Consider the following 23,813-nt stretch of genomic DNA (forward strand, 5'->3'; position numbering starts at 1 on the left):
GGGTTTCATACAAATAATCAAAACCAGCTCCTGCTTCAGAGGGTAAAGAGTCACTCAGAGGAGCTCAGAAACATCCCCACCCTGGAGCCTGGGGCAGGGAAAGGAGGAGAGGTGAAAATGTTCCTTACCAGTTTGAAGTCTTGAATGCTGCAGATGAAATAGGGCGTGTTCGGCCGGCGACTTTCGATATAAACGCAATCTTTAAAAACACAAGATTTTAGAATAACGGGCATTAACTTCTGTGCCTCCAAGAACAAACACAACAACAGGATAAATTCAAATACAGCTTAAACTTTGAAAGAACCACCATTTCATTTGCATATTGTGCAATTTATTCTGAGTGTGATCCAAAAATAGAAACTATTTATGATGATAAATAAGGGAATTAACTGCATAAAAAATAACTTTGATTTGAATAGACATTTTGCTAGGAAAACAAAAAGAAAGGAATTTAAAGACCACTCTGGATTGCGTTAATAACAATGACCAGGTCACAGCCTGTGAACCAGACCAAAATAAGAGAGGAAAGTAATCAGATTTTTCGTGGTCAGCTTGCCATTAAGAACCAAGCACTAACATATTTTCTCTTCTAATTGTGAAGAAAACCAAGGCAACCAATCACAAATGAAACACAGCAAACTTAAATTAGATTTACCTCGGGGAAGGCCTGCGCTTTCTCGAATTACATTTGACAAGACAGAAACACAGTAATTATTTTTGTTTGCTTTTGACAACTGGGCTCTCCAAGGCTGCTGTAACATAAGGTCTGTTGTGTTCAAAACAGTCTTGGCAATAACTACAACAAAAGCAGTGCCCTCGGAATGAAAACACAGCACGGATGGGAGAGAAGTGCCTGATTAATGATCCTGACCTTGGAACTCAGCAGCTCACACACAGCTCGCTGAACAGAAAGATGCAGCCCCAAAGCCGAGCAAATATTTAAAGGAACGTCCTGGTGACCCCTCTGACACACAGATAAGAGCTGCTGCTCAAAACACAGGAGAGACAACAAACACCACTGTCCTGGCAGGGATTTTCTGTGGGCTTTGCTGGATTTCTACAGAAAACCTCCAAAATCTCGGGGTTCCATGAGATACGTTTCAAAGCTGCAGCAATGACCACATGCAGGTATTCCCAGATTTCCTTGTTATCCCAGATTTCCCTGGCTGGCCACTGCAGCTGGACAAGGCTGCAGCTCATGGTCCAGCAGGACCAGCCACGCACGTCCTGCTCCTCCAGGAGCTCTGTGGGGCCAGTGAGACTCCACACACAGCACCACAACTTGCAAAAGCTTTTTTTTTTTTTCCTTTTTCCCTCGGTATCTGGGCTGTGCAAGCCTCATTTTCCAGGGTTTTATCAGGCAGCAGGCAGAGCCAAGAGCAGAGCATCCCTGTGAAATGGCTGGCACGGAGTGAGGGGATGTGGCATCTCCTAAGGATAAAGACTTGCTCTGGGTTGCATCTGAGAGAGGCACTGCTGGCTGCCTGCCAAGCCCTAAAACAATGATGACATCCAGTTACAAGGCTCCGAAGCACCAGAGGCCAGGCAGATAAGAAAAACAAGTTTATCCAGGTGCACAGCAAGGTTGGGGATGATAGAAACTGGAAAGATGCCCCCCAGAAAAGGAGAATATTTATAGAGGCACTCGCATCAGCCACTCAAAACCTGGACAAGTTCAACATCTGAACATCAATCTCAACATCAATCACAGAGTTTAGCAATGACAAACCAGCAAATGATCTGAAAGAAAATTAACAAAAATAAAACCAAAAGGGCTTTCTGTAACCTTTGCAAAAGGAAATGCTGAGTCCCCTGCACAGCCACTGGATTCCCTGCCTGGCTGCAGCCACTTCCCTATTCCGTGTAAAACGTCCCACTGGAGATGAAGCATTTCCCTGACACATGGTACACAGTCATTCTGCCTTTGGGCTCGTGATATTCACCAGATGTGCCCTAGTTCTGAAGGGTTACATTAATATTCCCACACTAAAAGCTGCTTTTAAAATTAGAGCTTCAATGCATGGACGTAAAAAATTCTCTTGGAAAAGCACCCCAACCAGCTCCATTTTCCGAACCTTCAGCAGCTTAAATGCTGCAGTTTTTGTAGTAAGCAGCTTCACAATTAGAACCCTTTCATGTTTTACCTAATGAGTCAACACTTCCATCATCCAAGGAACAAAGCCATAGGCTCTCTGCACAGCACACACTTCCCCAGGGAGGATATTCCTTGAAAGCCTTTGTCAAGGAATTATCTACCATCCCTCCCCATCAGGTCTCCAGCTCACTCTCTGCATGTGTGTACAGACGTGGAAACCCTGAACTCAAGCTGCTGGCAGTTGAAGGGTATTTGCACTCCTGAAAGCAGGAATATTCACATTTCTCATCCTGGTGCCTGAAATGAAAAGGCTCAGCAGTCCCAGAGCCCCGTGCCAGCCCCTGAGGAAGCCTGAGCAGGCAACCCTGGCCAGAACCTGCTCTGCAGAGCCCAGGAGCCTCCCAGGAGCTCCAGGCTGAATGTCAGCACCCCTCAGCACCCCATGGGCGGAAAATGGGATTAGGAGCAGGGTGCCAGCAGTCACAGACCATCGGTGGTGCCTTCCAAAGGATCACAGCCAACGCCCAGTGGGTTCAGAGGCTGAAGCTGAGCTCGCCTGCAGCCCAGGCTCAGGGCAATTGCCAAAGCCTCGCTCACAAAGGTCAGCAGCACACAGAGCTGCAGCTGCAGCAGCGATGCATGTGGAAGTGGATGCATTTGGAAGTGGCTCAGCGAGGCAGAGCAGGGCCCTGGGAATGCCAAACACGTGCTCTGGGCTCCAGCAGCATCCCCACTGACAGGTAGGGAGCTGAGCACTTGCCTCTCTTCCCCCATATGGCTGACAACAAACAAATTGCCAGTCTGATCTTTTAGTGTCACTTCCTGCTGAGCAGATTTCAAGCAACGCTGCTGGCTCCTTGTCAGGGAACGACGAGCTGGAGCCCTGCTCTGCAATAAATGGTTCAACCAATTTACTGTGTTCATTTGAAGCTCACAGGAGTATTCCCAGTGCCTGGACTATAGTTCTTATTTGGCAAATGATTTTATTATAAACCGGTATCATAGTGAATCCATTTTCTTTAAGGGGTTTTGCTGCTGTTTAATGGACTGTCAGTATAATTTAGATTTCATCTATTTAAACTCATTCAAGCCTGGCTCCTGATTGTACAATAAATGGAACATATTTCTATTCAACAAAATTAATGACAGCTAATTGTACTCTGCAGTTCCCAATTTCATAAAAGCAACTGTTCTGCAGCTCAGGCCCCCAGCTACATCATTTCCCACACCAATTATTTTCCTGCACTTTTCAAGCATGTCCACAACACTGCACCGCTCTCCTCGTAAGGTGCATCCACACATCCTTCATTAACAGATCTGTACAAAGCAAACACCCTTTACATGAAGTTTTGTCACCAAAAATGCCACGCTGCAAGCAAAGACACCGTGTCTGCTCAGCCCCATGTCGTGCCAGGGACTCCTCCTGCCTTGGAGATGTTTTTTCAATTAAACACATGAAAAAGGAGGAGGGGTAAGAACAAGAATCCAGGCTGATAAAATAAATTAATTGAATAACCAGTTAGTCTGAAACTCCTCCTCTAGCAGCAGATAAGCTTTGCAGCACGCGTGCCACCTCCAACAGGCTTCTCCTGGCCTTTGAAGGCCACAGAAAACTTCTGCTGGAGGTGCCACACGTGCCCCCAGTGCTTCTCAGTGATGGTTCACAAATCCCCACGTGAAATCCCACCTGCCTCCCACAGCTGCTCGTGGACAGTGTGGGGGACAGAAGGACAAACAGCACCAAAAATGCACCACATCACCTCACCTGATTTATCCTGAACAGCCTCAAGCACACCAAGAGAACTCTGCTGTTCCCAAGCCCATCACAAACACCAAGTGGTTCCTTCACTCCTCTCCCTTTGCTGTCCTTATGAGGACACACCACAACACCTCATCAACACATTGATGGGCTTTGTGTATCCTCAAGTATTGTAAGTGCAGGTGAACTTGGTGGAAGAAATTATGTTTGACTCTAGTTTAGTAGGTTGAATGATTTCTTTATTATAACTACACTATAATACATTATTATACTATTTAAAGAAGATACTAAAATTACATCCTTACTTTTCTAACTACCATCTCTGACTCTAACACAACTCGTGGTCCTCTCCGAGAGCCCAGCCCCAGGTGGGTTGGATTGACCACCAGGCTCAAACAATCCTCACTAAGCCATCACCCCAGGGAAACAATTCTCCACACACATTCCACATGAGAAAACAAGGAGCAGAAATATAAATTATTTTCTCTTTCTTTCCTCTATGAAAAATCCTGAGAGAGAGAAGAATGTGCTGCCACACTCAAGCAGAAGCGGTGCAGCCCCAAGGCCTGGCACTCCTGAGCCCCACTGCTGCCTGCCAGCCCGAGGCTGCAAAGAGCCCCTAAAAATCACCCCCATGGCTCCCAACCAGCACGAGTCTCCTGAAGGGAGAAGGGTTTTCCTGCCTGTGAGCAGCTCTGAAAGCCCTGCCCAGAGAACACACCCGTGCAGCAGCTGTGAAGCCCAGCTTGCAGCACAAGTGTATTTATTGCCTTTCAGCACTGTTACCTTGCTCCTTCATTTTCAAGCCTAATGCTGAGATCAGGGTGGAAAAGTAATGGTGAATCCACATCCCCAGAGCCACGCACCCAGCCCCGGGCACCCCCAGCCCCTCTGAGCTGCTCTCTGCAATTGATCCAGAGCCAAACAAAGCCAGAGGAATCCATTTGCCAGCTCAACCTTGATCTGCACTTAAGGCTCCATCTGTCAGGCCCCAGCAGCTGCCCTGGACACAGCAGTGCCTTCCCTGCAAGAAGGAAATGTGAACTCAGTAAATGTCTTTTTTTATCCACTCTGGCTCCTGCTCACTGTTTGTACTGACAGCAGGGACCAAAGGTACCTCAATCAGGGGCTGAGCTGGGCTCCAGAGCAGCTTTCACTCTTTTCCACGCTCTGTTATTCACCTGAGCTCCAAAATCCCAGTGCCAGGTCCCTAATTCCAGCCCTGGGATGTCCCCAGTACAGGACAGAGCCAGCTACAGCTGGGACAGGCTGCTCCTGCCCGCTGTGCTCTGCACACTTCAGTCAGCCTCAAACAAAACCTGTGAGGTTTTCATGCATTTTCTCAACTCTCCTGGCACGTTTCAAGACTCACCTACCAATCCAGGCCTTTTCTCTAATGTTCTTCCTTCTTTTAATTACCAAAGGGCAATGGGAATGGGCAATGAATGCATTTGTTTCCATTGAAACAAAAGTTTTGAAGACAATATTTTTCATAAGTTTTCCTCACCACTATTCACATACATAGAAAAGTTGAAAACAGTGGTGGAAGTGTGAAAAATAAGGGGTGTTTCACAACCACATGAAGCAGCACAGCTCCTAAGGTTACTCCTATTTACAGCAGCTGAAAGTCTGACACTGAATCATTTCAACAATTTCCTATCACAATGGTAACACTTTCAAAAGAAGAGGAAAATACAGATTGCACTGTTCTAGAACACATGCTCATATCAACTATGGAGCTTCTGAGGGAAGAGAAGCCCACACGTGCAAAATACACATTACAAACCCACACAACATGCACAGAACACAACAGCCTGGCCAAAGACCTCCTAAAATTACAGTGTACAGCTGAAAGAATCCTTTCCCTGCACTTCTTCCTCTGCCCAAGCAACACATTAAAATTAAAACCACCCAGAAAATAATTAACTTTCCTCCTTGCAGCTTCAGCAGCCCAAAATACAATTGCCAGAACGTCAAAGCTTACAGCAGAAGTTCCTGCTTGTATTATGTGTATTTTTACACTGAATTCTGGCCTGGCCACTTCTCAGCAGCTGCAGTGGCACACCTCAGTCCTGCACACGGGGAGCTGCTCCCCAGCCTGTGCACTGCTCATTGCAAGTGCAGGTGAACCTGGTGGGAAGAAATGATGACCTGACTTTAGTTCAGAAGGTTGAATGGTTTCTTTATTATAATTATACTATAATACATTAATATACTATTTAAAGGAGACACTAAAATGACATACCTACTTTTAACTACCATATCTAACTAACTTACAACTCGTGACCCTCTCTGAGAGTTTAGACACAGGTAGGATGGATTGGTAATAACCAATCTTCACCAGAATCCAACCAAGCCATCACCCCAGGGAAACAATTCTCCAAACACATTCCACATGGGAAAAACAAGGAGCAGGAATAGAAATTGTTTTCTCTTTCTTCTCTCTGTGCTCCTCTAGGAAAAAAACCCTGAGTGAGAGAAGGATGTGCCTGCCACAGTGCTGGTGTGAGGAATGGCTCTGAGGCAGAACACTGCCAGGTGCCCCGTGCAGGTGTCCCTGTGCCCCGTGCAGGTCTGTGAGCAGCTGCCCTCCCCTCCCTCTCCTGCCCTCCCCTCCCTCTCCTGCAGCCAGGCTCTGCTGCTGGATCCTGCAGGCTCAGCAGAGCATTTCAGCATTTCACCCTGCCTTACCTCCTGCTGAAGGGCTGTTTATACAGCCACTGATGTCACTGCAGAAACAGATCCCCACAAATCCTTTTAATTCCTGCAGATCCTTTTAAATGGTTCTACGTAGGCAAAGCAAACAATGTTGTCCCCATCTCCAGGTGACAGTCACCTGCTCTGCCCAGGCTCCAAACCAAGGCAGAGCTTCACCCAGCACTACACAGCAGCACCAGTATCCTCAGCACCCATCCTGTGGCTTTAATTCAATCACAGCCCTTCCTGAGGTGGATTCTGGCAAAAGCCAGGGACATAGAAGGGATCAGTCTGCATGGGAAATGGAAGGAAAATCAGCATTAAATGATCAAACTGAAACCCAAGAGGAGGAAAAAAAATAACTCTCAGTCTTAACTCGCTTTCATTGTCACCTCCCTGTGCCAAGGAAGCCCAAAGCAAATTTGGATATACACTGTGCAAAAAACCCTAATGCTACTCCAACGGGCAATCTGACAACAGCAAGGTGAGAACCGCGAGGGAAAAAAGAAGGAAAACCCCAGGGATCAGATTTGGAAGGAAATGGGAGGGAGGTTGTGGAAACTGAGAGGACAGATGGGGAACTGGGCCAACAAGCTTTTAGGATAGGCCTGTGTGATTTCCAGCAAAGTAGAGAAGATTAATTGCACAGTGTTGTCTAAGCCCTACTCAATTCTTTTTAATACATTATTTAAGGCTGTGCACACATTCATTATATCTATGCAAATTAATAAGAGCAGTATTTACATGGTAACAATACAGTGAAACCTTTCACTTGAAAAAAAATTCAATGATCTTGATTATCTGTTTATTTACAGTTTATTTGCTATTACTCTAATACAGCTGCTGAGTTCAGCACAGGAAAAAAAGCAGAATTAAGTGCTGGATTAAGTACTCTACAGCAATGGGGTAAAGACAGAATGAGATTTTAACCAAGAAATGAAGACCTTGAACTTTCATCCACATCAGATGAGAGCACTTAAGAGAAAGAATCAAATGATTGGAAAGGATTTCCTCTCCTTAAAGCCCAGAAGATGTAAGCTGAAGATAGCTATCCCTTCTGCACACACCTTTAATTTTCATCTTTCTAATCCTTGCTGTGTCTCATTAATTTAAACTCTCTAAACCCTCTTAAAATTAATGTAATTTTCACCCTTAACCACAAATACATCTCCATGTATGTAAGGAGCTGGAAGAGCTCCTTCTGTAATGGATGCTAACATTGGTTTAAAACACCTCCAGCACAGGGATGTGGAGTCAAGCTCTCACTCCTGACACGAAATTCCCTTTAAAATCAAATTTAAAAGTGGGTGTATTCAGTTAAGGTTCCAGCCATGCTCAGGTCCCTGCAGAGCTGAGCTCATGTTTGCTCTCATCACTCTCAGCAGTTTCCAAGACAAATTTTACAGCAGTACAACGAGCCAACACAACAGAAAAGTGCCAATGCCAGAGTACACCTCTTATGCTGATTACTATTAACACAATGTAAAATTTAATAAGCAGGAGTTTAAGTTACAGAACAGCTACAAAATATCCCCTTTATCACAAACAGCATGGCTTTCCTTGCTCTTTCCCTGGACAACCTTCTCCAGATCAGCCACAGCCACTGCTCCATCCTTCTACAAGATAAAATTGAGACCACAAACTGATTTCCCATCTTCATTTTAAGCAAACTCTTTTTGCAATAAAGCCAGTGTATCACATTGTACTCCTGGGCCCACACAACAGCTGTTCTCAACAGATTCTGAATTATTTTTCATCCTCTGACACTGAAAATAAGATTGCCACCAAAGCTGACGCTTCTGCAGGCTCCCAGTTGCCCCTGCTGAAAAACAAATATGACAGAGCCACGAGCCCTGACACCATGGCAAAAACAGCTCCTTTGCAGTGATTGATGAAATGAGCTAAATTGAGTCTGAGGCATTTCAAGAGAGAAGCTATTCTGCCTAATGCTGGTAGAGCTAAGTACAAACCAGAGTGCTCAAGGCTCATGTGGAAGGAGGATGGAACGCAGCACGTCCCACCTGGACGTGAGCACTCACGGGCACTAGAACTGCATGCAGCACTTCCAACATCCCCTCTGACCTCAGGAGATTGCTGCAGCTGAGCTGAGCAGCTCCTCCTGGAAAACCAGATGGGATCTACCTCACTGGCTCCCTGTTTCCAGCCTGAATCCATCTGTGGTTTGCCCCAGCAGTGCCACTGCAGGATATGGAACTGCCAGGGCCCTTTAGGCAGAGCAGCCAAACACCAGCCCAGCCTCTGGGGGAACTTTTAAAGTGCTCTGCAGACAGACAGGGAGGCTTGGCCTCACAAATGGGAGCTGGGTAATCTCAAGTGCACTTTGAGGAAAACATTCCCTGGCAGCAGCCACAGGTTAGACCTCGAAACCTTACATGAGAGCTTAAAAAATTCCTGTGAACTTGGCAGTAATTAAGAGGCACATCCAAGACATGCAGAGCACACTGCAAGCTGCTGGTGCTGTCCCCAAAACATCCCTGATTCCAGCACTGCTCTGCCCAACAGCTGGGCACAGGCAGGAATGAGGGGTGAAAGCAGTGCAACAGCAGCTTGAGATCCTCACTCATCTGGGCTGTATTTCACAGAGCCATCAGAGATTCCCAGAACAGCTGGCCAGAAAGGTTGAGGATGTCTCCACATCCCCCCAGCTCAGGGTGGCTCTCGCTCCAAAGTGGGAGTGAAGCATTTAATGCATTATCCACTTTAGCTTCCAAACTCCCAGGGACACAGACTCCACGTGATACGCAGATAATTAACGCAGCAGAAAGCAAAAAGGGTGGCTCTTCTCCAAAGGGGAGCCAAGTTCATTCCCACAGATCAGACACCAGCAGACACAGCCAGAAGCTTTCCATGCACACCCACCCTGGCTGCAAGGGACGGGGAGAGCTGCAGCTCCCGGGAGCACAGAGAGAGTTCCTCACCTCCAGGCCTGTACACCACGTCGTCCTCGGTGATGAAGGACGTGATCTCGCCGTTGTCGGTTCTCTCGTAGCGCGACTTCTTCTTGGGGGGCTTCTTCTTGCTCTTCTTGGTGGACTCCTCGGTGGTGGCACTGTTGTTGTCATTGTCCTCGTCCTCGCTGTGCTCGCTCTCCGCGTAGTTCTTGGCGCCGCCCTCCAAGGTGCAGCTGCGCCGGGGCCGCGAGTTCTCGCTCTCCCGCGCCTTGTCCCGCTTGTCCCGCTCCTTGTCCCGGTCCCTGTCCCTGTCCTTCTCTTTGTCTTTGTCTTTCTCCTTGTCCGCTGTCATGATTCGCCACGTGCCTTCTTCTGTCCTCTCACGGCTGGGCCTCCGTGAAAGGTAGACAGTGAGCCTGGGCTTCAGTCTTCTGAATTTCTCACTCAAAGCCAGGAAAAATTCAACCACTCCAGCAACCCCAGCGTTTTAAAAAGGTTCTTGAGGAGGTGAGGGGAGAGAAAGAGGGAAAAAGACCATGTTAGTATTCCAAATTCTTTCAATTCCTTAAGATAAAAATTAAAACCGAATAAAACCCCACATCCTACAGCAATTCAGAGTGGAAAGCACAAGCAGTAAAACACAAAGCAGCCTTTTGAAGACTTCACAGAAATGGTAACTTCAGTGTCTGTAAATGTTTGAAGCCACCTCCATCCTCAAAAAAGATCCCTCAATTCCTTAAAGAAATTCTTCAGTTCACTGCAGGCACGTAATAACTTCTGGGCTGGGGAGTGCCCACTGAGAAGAGGCATCACTTCATACCTGGAGCTAACAGGGAGCGTGCCAGTACAAAAAACAAAACCCATAAGACATTTCAGAAAAGACAAGTGCAGAGATGAAGAGTCTCCAGCTTTCCTCTGGAAGCAAATGAGGGAGTTCAGCAAATGGCAGCATTGTTTTACATCTCACCACCACTCACAAGCAATGCCCTACAAAGCTGGTACAGGGTAAGGGATGCCATCTGCCACTTCCAGGGCAATCTGTTAGCAAGTCCTGCCCCTACCCTGCTTTGCCTAAAATAGAGCTAACCTGTAATCCACAGATTACAGGAATTAATTAATTGAAATCTAACCAAACCACTGTAGTTACAACTGCACTAATTAAATCTCCTTTTCCATACATAAAAGCAGGACCTTTCATGAAAACAGGATATTTCAAAAAAGAGGCATTCAACTCACAAAGACAAATTATCTTTTTTTTCCCCCCTAATTTACCAATAATGCTGAATCTGCCCACATCCAATTCCTAAGTTTCCAGGAAGCTACTACGTGGTGAAACTCAGAATTAGCCCAGGGTGTAGAATGTCTGAAAGGCAGGGACCTGAGAACATTGATTGTTCATGCACTAAGCCTTTGAAACCACATCAGAGAAGGAAAAAGGCTGGTTTGATTTTTGAGAAGTCAGCTGAGGAGTCCCTGATCCTGAGCACTGGAAATTCCTTCAGCCCTACACAGATCTCAGCCCTCAACGCTCCTGTCCCTGCTGCTCCTGCAGCAGTGGGAGCAGCAGAAGGGGCAGACAGACAGACAGACAGAAGGGGCAGACAGACAGACAGGAGAAGGGGCAGACAGACAGGAGAAAGGGGCAGACAGACAGACAGGAGAAAGGGGCAGACAGACAGGAGAAAGGGGCAGACAGACAGACAGGAGGGGCAGACAGACAGACAGGAGAAAGGGGCAGACAGACAGACAGGAGGGGCAGACAGACAGACAGACGGGCAGGCAGACAGACAGACGGGCAGGCAGACAGACAGACAGGAGAAAGGGGCAGACAGACAGACAGGAGAAAGGGGCAGACAGACAGACAGGAGAAAGGGGCAGACAGACAGACAGGAGAAAGGGGCAGACAGACAGACAGGAGAAGGGACAGACAGACAGACAGGAGAAGGGACAGACAGACAGACAGGTGAAGGGGCAGACAGACAGACAGGAGGGGCAGACAGACAGACAGGAGAAGGGGCAGACAGGCAGACAGACAGGAGGGGCAGACAGACAGACAGGAAGGACAGACAGACAGACAGGAGAAGGGGCAGACAGACAGACAGGAGAAGGGGCAGACAGACAGACAGGAGAAGGGGCAGACAGACAGACAGGAGAAGGGGCAGACAGACAGACAGGCAGGCAGACAGACAGACAGACAGGAGAAGGGGCAGACAGGCAGACAGACGGGCAGGCAGACAGACAGGAGAAAGGCCAGACAGACAGACAGGAGAAAGGGACAGACAGACAGACAGACAGGAGGGGCAGACAGACAGACGGGCAGGCAGACAGACGGGCAGGCAGACAGACGGGAGAAGGGGCAGACAGGCAGACAGACAGACAGGAGAAGGGGCAGACAGACAGACAGGAGGGGCAGGCAGACAGACAGACGGGCAGACAGACGGGCAGGCAGACAGACAGACAGACAGACAGACAGACAGGCTGCTCGTGCTGCTGCCGCGAGGCCGTGCCTGGGTCTCTGGGCAGGTCGGAAATGATGCTCTGGTGTTTGCTCTGCCCAGCAGCTCTGCCAGCTGCAGTGGGGAGCAGCCCGGCCAGCCTGGCACTGCCAGGGAATGCTGAGAGCCCGCAGGGATTAGGAGGAAGCATCTGACATTTCCAGAGGGGAGGGAATCCCCAGCAGCACAGCTCGGGGTTTTTCCCATTGCTGCTCATGCAGAGATCACTTCGGTGAAAGGATCTCACCCCTCTTCTGCCACAACTGCAGCACGAGCACCTTCCTTGGACTGGCAAGTGCAAAATGTCCATTTTTTTTCCTTTAACCGGTTCCAATTTTAAAAATCCCCATCAGTCACCATTTCATTATTGAGGATGGGTAGTAAATGACAGAAAGAGCGAGTTTGAAACCTGGCCAGCTCCAGGCCTTCTCCTTGAAGCCTCAGGATGAAGAGCTAAGAAGGTGCCAGCCACCCCACACCTCTAAACTTAAAGGCAAAATTATTTTAACGTTCCTGTCTTAAGGACAAATAAAGAAGTTCATAAGTAACTGACAGATAATGCATCCATATTTATTTTACCTGCATCTGAAACACTCTGAGCTCCACCTTGCATTGTGTAAGTCCCAAGGAGCCAGAGTTGTGCAAACAATTCTGAGAAAGCCACAATTCCAGCACAGGCTGCTCCTTGCTAAACTTTAATTTGAAAGTAAATGTCAAGTGAAGCACTTTTCAGCAGTGGAGCCTGTCCTGAGGCCAACACCACAGCGAGCCCAGTGAGCTCCGGGTGCCTGGTGGGTAAAGCATTCACATAAATCCCTCAGTGTTTTTATTACAAGTCCAATTACTACGGAGATCTTTTTTCCTGGGTTTATTTTCTTTGCACAACACAGCTCTGCATAGAGGAGTAACATTGAATAAACAAACACCGTGTTCAGATTATTTCATTTACTGGAGGGCTGTGCAAGAAGCAGTGTGTGCCACACTTTGCTCAGTCTGTTCATCTGTGAAATTTCCACTCAAATGGCCACTTTCCTCCCAGCTCCCATTTCAGGGATCCCATAAAAAATAATTTTCACAGCCATTGCTTTCCTACATAAATAAATCACATTTCCAGGAAGATTTCACCCCAAATACTCAACTTGAAAGATTTTGCACGATTAAACCAACATCACCATGAAGCACTGACTACTAAGAATAAAGCAGCTCCATAACTTTCAGAGTAGCTGTAACAGGAAAAAGCCACATCTCACACATTCATTCTTCAGCCACCACAGAGCAGGAAGCTGCTGCAAACTCCATGTGCTGTGATCACTCTTTACCAAAATGTGAGCATGGTGAAACCTCCTCTGCTGACTCAACATCACTCACCAGCTCCAGCTGCTGAGTCTTGTGTCTGTGCAACCAGGAGTGAACAAGGGACCCAAAAACCAGCAGGACAGAAAGCACAGAGGCACTGGGAGCTTCTTCTGCCCTGCAGTACCCTGGCTGCCACGTCCTGGGCAGCAATCACAGATGTTGGATTTGGGATCAGGCAGCACTGAAATCCACACTGGGGCTTGCCAAGCCCTGGCCCTTGGCTTCCTGGGCATTTTTCCTGGCAGCTGCTCCAACCCCACCAGAGCAGCTGCTCTGTCCCTCTGCCCCAGCCACGGCTCGGGTACAGCAGCAGGGGCTGCAGGGCAGGGCTGCCTCTGGCAGAAATTCACTTTCCTGGCACAGGGAATCACCTGGGAACAAGCCAGGGAAGCTCAAAGGGAGCCATCCCTCCACAAGAGCTGAGTGTGCCACACAAAGGAGGGGGAGAACAGCCCCCATCCATTATTTGCTCAATTCAAACTGAAAAACGAGGGAAAATGTTACCTTCATTGCAATCACACCCCAAGACCTTTTTGTTGTTATTTTCTAACTCTGCCCTCAGGATATGGCCATTTCAATAAGTTTATTATATGCACTCTGGGATAAGTTTCTTTATCTCCACCCACTCTGCTATCAGACTTGCAAGGTCTTTTTTATCCTGAATTGTTTATAGAGATCAAACACGAGCCAAAAATGTGTTTGCAGAGTTACTCACTAAAGTCTCCTGTTCTCTGCTTTGTAGCAGAAAATGCAGACACTGACAGTGCCCCATCATACCCAAATGTTGACATTCTTGTTAAAATGCTCAGGTAGGTCTCCAGTGATGAAGAAACGAGAATTTCCCACCAGGATTTTGGAGAAATCCAGTAGGCACAATTTAACCTTTAACTTCATCTAATAATCTGAAGTACAGAAGTTCATAAACATTATTTTCAACTGATCATTGCCCCATATTCACCTGGTTCATTCCCCCCTCCTCCCCCCAGCATTTAAAATCTAGTTCAAATTAAATTTTCAACTGTTTTTACTGCCACAAAACCCTCTCACACTCCAGTCCCAGCCTGGAGAGGAGCATTTTACTACTCCCACAAGGCACCTGCTCCACAGAGTTGTTTTGCCTGGACACCTGGAAACCCCTGTCAGAGCAAAAGGCACATATAGCACCACTCTGCACATTAAGCACTTAAACCTCTTAACCAGAATTAAAGAGTCAGTTTTAAAGATAACGTGAAAGCAAGTCCACCAGAAATGCTACGAGACTGTAACAGGAAGGCATCTAAGAATGCAGGGCAACTAAAAATATGGAGAGGAGCTCCTTTTTCTTGTTTAAGCTAGACAGATAAATCTTTTAACAAGATTTGTTTGGTCATGTGTTACCAGTCTTAATAAACACAACAGGGCCATTCTTCTGTAAGCTTTTAGTCTCATATTGCCAGATAGAAAGGCACTGTTTTCAGCAAATGCCAGATTAAAGGAACTATGTGGTGCCACTGCTAGAGTTTCTGCCACAGAGCTTTTCTAATTTTGATGTCAAGGAAGAATTTCAACTCGGTTTAAGTGCAAGGGATTAAAACTTAAAAAAAAAAAAAAAAAAAAAAAAAAAAAAAAAAAAAAGGAACAGAGAAAACAGCCCATAAATGTTTTCCCATATATTTATAAGGTTTTAAGAACTGCTTTAAGAAAAGCTCTGAGATCATTTGTGGAAAAATAACACTGATAATTCATGAAGGAAAGGAAATCTCAGCTGCCACAGAGAGAAGCAGAGCTGAACTCCAGGAATCCAGGAGCTCAGACCCTCACACCCTGCCTGGAGCGGGGCAGTTCCCACAGAGCCCACCCTGATCCCAGCCCCGTGATAAAGCTCATTTACTGCAGGGGAGCCACACACCTTCAACCTTCAGCTTTCAGGAGAGACTGGGAACATCTGCTATCAACCTTCTCCCACATTCTTCCCCTAGTGCCTGTTTGCCATGGAAAATACGAGCTGCAGATATTCGGAGGGACCAAGTAGATTAAGAGCTCCTGCAGATATCCCTCAGAATATTCCCCACTCCCAGGGTCCATCCATCAGCTCACTGCCAGCACACCCAGCAGCTGAGGGCAAACTCAGAGAGACCAGCAGAGGAGGGGAGAAAAAAGAAAAGGAGGAAAAAGTAAGAAAAAAAGGGAAAGGGAGTACAGCAAGAGTTTTACCCCACTGTTGTTGGACAGTTTTTCACTGTTGGGGTGAGATTTTGCTAAAGACACTCACACCAACTTTGAAAATCCAGATCCTGCTGGGTTTATCTACAGAACTTTCCAACCAACCACCACACACAGAGCAAAACCACAGATCTCTCCCTGCCAGTAGTACACATACACACACAAAACCTTTTTCCCATAACATTAATGCCCCAGTCAGTAAAAATAGTCTCCTCCTCTGTGCCAATCCTGCTGGTGCCCAGTGGGTGTTGAAGGGGTCCCACTGCCTCTTCTGGAATGCTCAGGGAACAAGCCTGGGACCCCTCCAGGGGAAAAAATATTTGCTTAAAGTCTTAAAAAGCCCTTAGGAGTCTCTCCAGTAATTTATGTGCCTCTTATCAGTTGTCTCCCTTATCTCCTTCCCTGGCACTTGGAGTTTATAACACAAACACAGCCCTGGAAGGCTGTGGCCAGCACTGGCCACTGAGTTACATTTTTACAGCCCCCAGCCCTTGGAAGCCCAGTCAGAACATGAATTAAAGCGTGTCTGTCCCCTTTGGGTGCTCTGTGCCCGGCATCCCCAGGGCAGGGGGAAGAAAGAGGCAGCCCTGCTCCACCAGCCCCTCGGAGCTGGGAGGTCACTGCCACTCCAGCCCAGGCACACAATTCCAGGTGTTTCCCATGACAGGCAGTGACCTCTCCTTCCCCCCTGCTATTTACCCAAGTTGACCTGAGCAAAGCAAACAGGAGATCTCACATTTCTGAGCCGGGCTCAGCTCCCCTGCACATTCCACCCGCACTGACCCGGCCGGGCAGGGAGGCATCGCTGGAGCTCCGGGTCCAGGGGCTGTGACACACCAGGCACGCAGGCTGACAGCTCACATAAGGTCCCAAGTCCCTCTCTTCAACACAGCCCTGATGCTGCACAGTTCAAAGGAACAGAGAGAGGCAAAGGGAGATTTCACACGGCAAAAACATCGCTGAGCTTACGGAGAGAAAAGCGCCAGGTTATCCGTGCGACTTCGCACGAGGAACTGCAGGGAGCACCAGGCAATCCTGAGGACCCAAGGCAGCAAAGTAACATTTCCCTTTGTTTATTCTAGTGGCATAGGGAGGACAAGTAGAACAATTTCCATTTGTGAGAGGTCAGGAGTTCAGTAAGGACTGGGAGTGAAATTCTGCAAGAGTCAGCTTTGAGCCCAGAGCAGACTGAAGGGCTGGGGATGAGATTTAGAGAGAACATATCAGCTCCTACCTCCTCCAAAAATGGATGGGCAATTTATGCACCACATCCACAACAGTGATGCGACAACACCTGCTCTTGGACAGTTTTACACACAGGATTCCGTGAAAGAAATGCCATCCCAAATAAGCCACATTTTCTCTCCATGGTGAAGAGCAGCAGCGTTAACACCAATGCAGTCTCAGGAAGTTTCTGCACTGCCAAAATGAGCAGATACATTAGCTGGGCTTCCTGCCCCATGGGTGTTTGGTGAGGAGGGCAGGGAGCAGCAGGGGCTGCTCACACTCACTGTGACCCAGGGCTGCTGCCCGGGTCTGTGCCCGGCTGGGGCACACACGGCGCTCGGGCAGCCTCCCCAAATCCCTCCCCAAGGAGCTGGGAGCCGTGCGGGGATCCAGGAGCAGCCCAGCTGCAGGGGCAGGAGCTCAGCCCCCTGCACTGATCCGTGCCTTTAGAGGCTGCTCGGAGCTCCTCCTGCCACTTCCAGAGCTGCTCTAATGGCCTCTGGACTCATAACACATGGCAGCAAACAGACAATAAATATCAAGCCGTGTATTTACCCTCCTCTGAAGTCATTCAGCCTTAATGCAAGTGATTACCACAACAGAGGGCTGAGTAATGTAGAGCAGTCATCCCATCACACCATTAAAAACCAGAACTTTAAAAAAATGACCATACAATGTGGGATAACTCCCTCCTATAATGCAGGATAACTCCCCTGTTAGGGGAGAACAGGCCCACGGGACCTGCAGAAGCTGCTGCTAAAACAAGAACAATTATCTGGGGAACCTGAAGTCATTTGGAGCCACGAAAACATCTGCATTATGAGGTTGCTTAACAACATTTAAAACAGGGGGAAAAAAAAAGTTGAACAAAAACTTGTTGTTCTGCTCAGCAATTTATTTTGAATAGATAGACAGACTTTGAGAAGCAACAAGGGTAAACCCTGAAAGCATGCATATGGATTTCCTGACAGGCAAGTCTGTGGCAAAAAAAGAGAAGTCTGTAGTATTGTTACTAAAATAGGTGAAATAAAAACATTCCAAAGTGCTGTAAATTCAGATCTGGGAAATATCAACAAAGAAATCAAAGCATAAACAGAAATTCCTGGCACACAGTAACAGCCAAGCTAATAGTAACAGGAAAGAATCCTTCCATGGAAGAGAGCCACGTGTCCCTCTTGGAACAGCCCTGTTTTATGGGATGCCTGATTACTGAAGCCACCAGTACATCACCCTTTGCTGCCTGTAGGTCACTTATTTTAAGACAAAAATGACTTCTGCATGATACTGACCACATTCATTTGTGTGTGTTTATAGAACCAGCCCATTGCTGCTTTGCAAGTGGAACTCATCTCCAACTCTCAACTGATTCCAGTTTCCATTCTAAATTTTATTTTGGTGCCTCCATCTCTGGAACATGTCTACAAATATCGACCAAACTGTCCCTCCCCGCATGTTTTTAGCTGAGCTTTTCTCCATTGGATGTTTCATTTTTAAATGGCTGAACACTCAGCTGTCCCCTCACAATCCTTTCATCCTCCAGAAACCTTCAAACTATAGTTATTTAAATCGCCCAAAAGAGAACTAGATCAGGTTATTTTTGGAAAACCCCTTCAAGCAGGAAAGGCAAAACCTCTGGTCTTCAGCCACATGAGCTGTTTTATTTAACTCCAGACACAGTTGTGCATCTGAGCTTCTCAGAAGGGAAGAGTAACTGCAGGGTGGGCTCCCACCACGAGCTGCCTGACCAGACATTCCCAGGGAAACGTGCCTATAATTAAAGCAATTTCTCTCTAAAGAAAGCAACATCCTGAGATTTAGAGACCATGTGTAAGACTAACTAAAGCTGTGCCACTTAAGTGCTCCATAAAATTCCCTACCAGCGGAAACAAAGAAATCCTGCTCCAGTCAAAGGGCGGAGGATGGTACAAGGTTATCAGGATGAGCAAGAGATATTAAGAGGACATTTTTTCTTGTCCACCGTTTTAAAACACTTTATGCATAAGCATGAAGACAGATGATATTTCTGTCTGGAGAAGCTGCCTTTAATTTCAGCCATTGGTCTCATTTTCTCCAAGGAGCGGCTTATTTTGGTTAATGACAGAGCAGACGTCAGAGTTCCCTTCCCTGCGAGCTGCTGTAATCAGGAGATTAAGTGTGCTTATTCATGTGTGAAATGCAGGCCTGAGCCCTGTCTCACATTAGAGCCTGGCTGCAGCCTATTCCTCATCAGCTCAGAATGCTTAACAACTGAGATGGATTCAATTACACCTGGCTTCCTTTATTGCACGCACAGAAAACACTAATAAATACCCAGTATTTAAAGTGGTAAAACCTCGCTGCTGCAAGGATGACCTCTGATCTTTAATCTCCGGCTGCACGGGCAGGTTCTGCCACGAGGCAGCAGGAAAATGATTTGAAAAGCAAACAGACACAATCCTGTGCAAGGAAGAATAAGCACAAAGTTGTCAGACAAAGGTGCACTGCTTAAAAATAAGTTGGTCAGCAGCAGTCCGGCACAAGAGCTCGTTATCCCTCGGGTTCCTGCCCAAGGGCTCCAAACACGTGTCAAAAGGTATTTGCAAAGAGGGTCTGTGTTTCAAGGGATCATATGAGCTCTTGCATGACCTTAAGTGAGAGAAACCAAAGCTGTCAATGTCAGCCTTTGACTTCCAACATATTTTCGCCCCAGAACTGCGTCTCAGAGTCTCTCACACATCCCACTGCCCGAGGTGAACTTCCCAAAGAAGCCCCACGCTGCCCAGTCCCAGATTCCACAAACACCAATTTCCCAGTGCCCCAGAGCCATCCAATGGCTCCTCCCTGCGCAGACTTTCACTGGCTTTTCCCCTTGTCAGGTTTGCTTTTCTGGGAGTCAGAAAGGTTCCCTCTAAAAAAAAAAGAACATGGTTTCAAAGACAACTGACAAACTCACCTTCTTTGCAGCCACATCACTGCTCCTGGGCTACAACCAAGTTCCCGAGTTGATTTTAAGCACTATTTTTTTAAAAAGGACCAGCTCTCACTCACTGGGGGTTTCAACTCAATAAAATTATGTTCAAACAGCAAACATCTACAGCAGTGACCCCATCAGTGCCCAGCTACCCCCTGCTAACGAGCCCACCTCAAAGGGGCTCCACCACTGGCCCCATCTTCCATGAGAAGAAGAAAAAAATATATTAAGAAATGCTCCAAGTGATTAATCTGCTTCTAATCTACACCAAGAGGAAATACTTTAACACTGCATGAAATAACTTCTGGCTGTGGTCACGCTTCAGACATTAATATCATTTCTCCTGGCAGGGCTCTCAGCAGAGGCTCTGAACTCCAGCGGGGCTCGGGCAGGCTCTGCTGTGGCAGCACGAGCTGGATCCCTGTGTTTGGGTCTGATCTTGTAAGTGCTGAGAACAAGCTGCAGAGGAAGGCCTTAAGCCATTAAGCACAGAATAACCAATGCAAATAACCACTCAGCTACACATGAAATGTGGTGGCCTCGCTCACGCTGTGGTACCACCACACCTCATCGCTTGCCAGCAGCAAAGCCAGGACATGGCAAAGGTCCTGTGGCAGCAGTTGGGGTTTGTGGCCTTGTACACACAAAATAAAATTGGAAAAAAAAGGGAAAACCTTCCCAGCTTTCCTAATGACATGCTAATACTCCATCACATGCAAATGTCTCATACTGAAAACACCCTCCAAATGGAAGCTATTTTCCTGAAATGAAGCAATATGAAACTCCTGACTCTGTTTTCAAGGTGAAGCTTTAAGGTTAGACACCACTAACAGCTCTGAAACAACATTAAATGTTTAATAAAGCAACCTGCAGTCTATAGTGGAGGAGACACCAGGCTGAGCAGAGCACCATAAACTGTTCAGAGCAGTGTTTGATCCATCTCTGACCACTGAAAGTCTTTCAAGACCTTCTTTATTCCACAATAACAAACTGGGGTTACCATATCTCCTTGTTCTTTCAAATAAAAACCTGTGATCCCTCAGCAACCAAAGACAGCCAAACAAATTACATGATTTATTAGGGATCTGATGCACTGAAGTTTTCCTTGTAAAAGCTCAGCTTTGAAGACTCTTGACTGTGAAGTTTCCATCATTTACTGCACGTGAGCAGAGAGCAGCTGAACAAGCAGCAGTGAGAAGGATGTCCTGTCAGGCAGTGTTTTCTGAAACACTAACCTAATCAGGAGCTGACTTAAGAGCTGCTTTCAAAATACTACACAGGAAAATTCACTAGGTGCCAGTTGCCCAAGCAACTGGGACCTAATTAAATCCAGCCAGCACTTGAGGGATTAGGCAGTTTTCTCCTGCCGTCCTCCAGCCTCTCCCCTGAGATAACACACACAGCTATGCTCAGATTTATTACTTGCTGACTGCTTCTCACATATGCTGATCTGGCCTTTGAATCAGAATGAACTTGGCTAGAAGTGACATTTCAAAACTGTTTTCAAAGTTATGTACTATTCTTTATTCAAACCGTGAAATAAGAAGCAATGTAGAGCATTTTGGTATCGAATGGTATTGATAAGACCAAGAAAAAAGAAACTTTTAGAAGGGTGTTTCTCAAGCTCTCAGCCCAATGGCCAAGTGTGAAACTTTTCATTATTTTCCACTAGTGCTGTGTGTATTATTTCTTTGTCCATGGCTTCCCAGACAGAGATGACTCCACACTTGCTGCTCAGAGTTTTCAAAAAAAAAAACTCCCTTAACAGTTTTTTTGGAGAGGGGACAAAAAAGAAAACCACCACCAAACCAAAACCTCCAGAAAACAACACATCAAAGCAAAAACCCCAAACAAAGCAAAAACCACAGCAAGAGTTCTAAGAAAAAATCCCTATATAAATCTAGACATAAAAATCCCCTAACATAACCACTATCTTCCTCACACATGATGCTTCAAAACAAAAATACATTGAAGTTGTCACGAGCACCGTTTAGGCCGGAAGAGGCAGGAAAATTTTAACCCTCTCCTAAAGATAACCACGAGGAGGTTTTTATTATTTATTTTTCATCTCTCCAGGGCTGAAGCACTCCTTTATGTGCCCGAGAAGAACAGGTAGAACACTTCAAACATCCATGGAAGGGCACTCCAGTGAGAACCACAGCAGCTCTACATCCATCCCAGGGAGGGTTCCACAGAGCAGGAAAAGCACTCCGAATTTTATTAACCTGACACACAGTGCTCCTAATTCAGCTCTCCCCGCTTGAACTGAGATGTGCCCTGAGCAGAGATTTCCCTGGCAGGAACTCTGTCACGCTCCTGAAACCCTAAACCACGGCGGAGTCCCCCAAAAGTGAGCAGAACAAGAGGAATATTCACCTTTGGCACCTCGGATGCCACAGCAAGCCCTGGGAAGGGAAGAGCCCGGCCAAAAGTGTGGATTCAATCAAGTTTTGTGCCAAACCAGAACTTTACACAGCAGCGTTTGCTAAAAAAGCCAAAGTCTAAAGTTCAGCGTGTACACGTTTAGTTGCATTCCCGTTCATATTGCTGACTCCAGGCTCCAAAAATCCACAGCAACTGCTTTTACCAACTCATGGAGGTTGTACATCTTCCTAGGGCAAACACAGGCAGCAGAGGACAAACCTGGCACGGCACACGAGCTCCCAACCCTCCTAAATTCCAGTGAAACTACCAACCCCAAGGTAAATCAGGCCTGCTTTGATTTAAAACCACAACTATATTTATTCTGCACATTATTGTAGTCACAAATTCAGTAATTCAAACCACAGATCTCTTTTTTTCTTGCACTGAAGACTAAAACTTATTAATTTTTTTATCTTAAAAACTTCACGGAGCATTTGGCCACGTGCTACCCGAGTTACAAACTGAGCATCGTGACTGGTTTGCTCCCAAACATCACCTTTGCTATGTCAGGGCAGCACAGAAAAGCAAGAGATGGAGCTGTAAAAGCCCTGCACGCCTCCATCCCTTCACTGGAGCTGCACTCCCCCTGTTCCAGGGCAAAGGGAACAGACCCAAGGTGAAACCCTGTCAGGATCTGAAAATCCTCCCGAAACCCCAGCACAAACAGATGGCATCATTTGGGTTTTAAATGCTGCTTAGCATTTCCAGCTGCAAGTGGCAAATACCGAACATGCTCTGAATGTGCAAACGATGAGATCAACACAAAGGGGACAATGCAATTCCTGGGAAAGACAGGCACCAGAACGTGCAAACAGCCTGCACCCCATTTTCCTACACCACTCATAATTGCTTTATTGCACTGGGAAAGGGCAACTGCTTTCCCAACAATCTGATAACCTTGGGCTGCTCTTAACTCTTTAATACCAGTTTTAACTACAAGCCCGGGCTGGGGCTCCAATTTTAAGCCGGTTACAGCAGTCTGATATTAAACACACAGGGAAAATGAGTTCTGTCTCACATACTCTCACACATCAGCACACAAGACACCAAAGAACATTCAATTATTAAGCAGGAACTGCCATATATATATATATAAAAATCCATTCCCAGCTCTAATCTCGAAGGAATAGCTTTATTACCAGGAAATGGAAATCTGATTTTTGGCTTCTTTGTTAGATTTCAATAGGAAAAGGAGCAAATACAGTGTGTTTTGACTGCTTGGAAGAATAAATTCTGCAGGGATCTGTTACTATGTCAAACCAAGGGAAAAAAAATCCCCAACCTTAAGTGCTTGAGTTGTATTGACTCATATGATGGCTCAGTCATTTCCACGCTGATCTCACTGCTCACTGGGGCACTGTGCTCATCAGGCACTGAGCAAAGCCAGGAAACTTCTCAACAGCAAAAACCACAGTGAGCTGAGTTCCCAGGTTCAATTTGTGCCTGGCTTAAAAAATCTGCTGTGGGCAGGAACAGAAATGCAGAGAACTTCCCACAGCAAGGGTAGCACTGCAGATGCTGCTGGAACACTTACTGCCTATTAGCAAAATTTCAGTTTTATTTCAAAAAAACAAGTAATTTTGATCTCTACAAATAAGCAGATTCACAAAGGAAACACTGCCAAAACCAGGACATTTTTTTCTTGCTAGTCTCAAGAAAATTCAAATCAGCACTTAAGACAAAATATATTTCATGT

At 46.6% G+C, this 23,813-nt stretch overlaps 1 protein-coding gene across 2 annotated transcripts in view; it reads right to left on the reverse strand.

Annotated features, from left to right (window-relative positions):
- Nucleotides 1–23,813, reverse strand: part of RERE (arginine-glutamic acid dipeptide repeats) — a 132,754-nt gene that overhangs the window by 104,210 nt on the left and 4,731 nt on the right. For both annotated transcript variants that reach the window (XM_021537774.2, XM_021537771.2), the window contains exons 2-3: nucleotides 9,491–9,961; nucleotides 129–199 (exon numbers count right to left, since the gene is read on the reverse strand). In XM_021537774.2, the coding sequence (XP_021393449.2) occupies nucleotides 129–199; nucleotides 9,491–9,815 (396 nt within the window). In that variant the 5' untranslated portion in view covers nucleotides 9,816–9,961. The remainder of the gene's footprint in view (nucleotides 1–128; nucleotides 200–9,490; nucleotides 9,962–23,813) is intronic.

Source organism: Lonchura striata, chromosome 24 (genome assembly GCF_046129695.1).
Source record: "Lonchura striata isolate bLonStr1 chromosome 24, bLonStr1.mat, whole genome shotgun sequence".
NCBI lineage: Eukaryota > Metazoa > Chordata > Aves > Passeriformes > Estrildidae > Lonchura > Lonchura striata.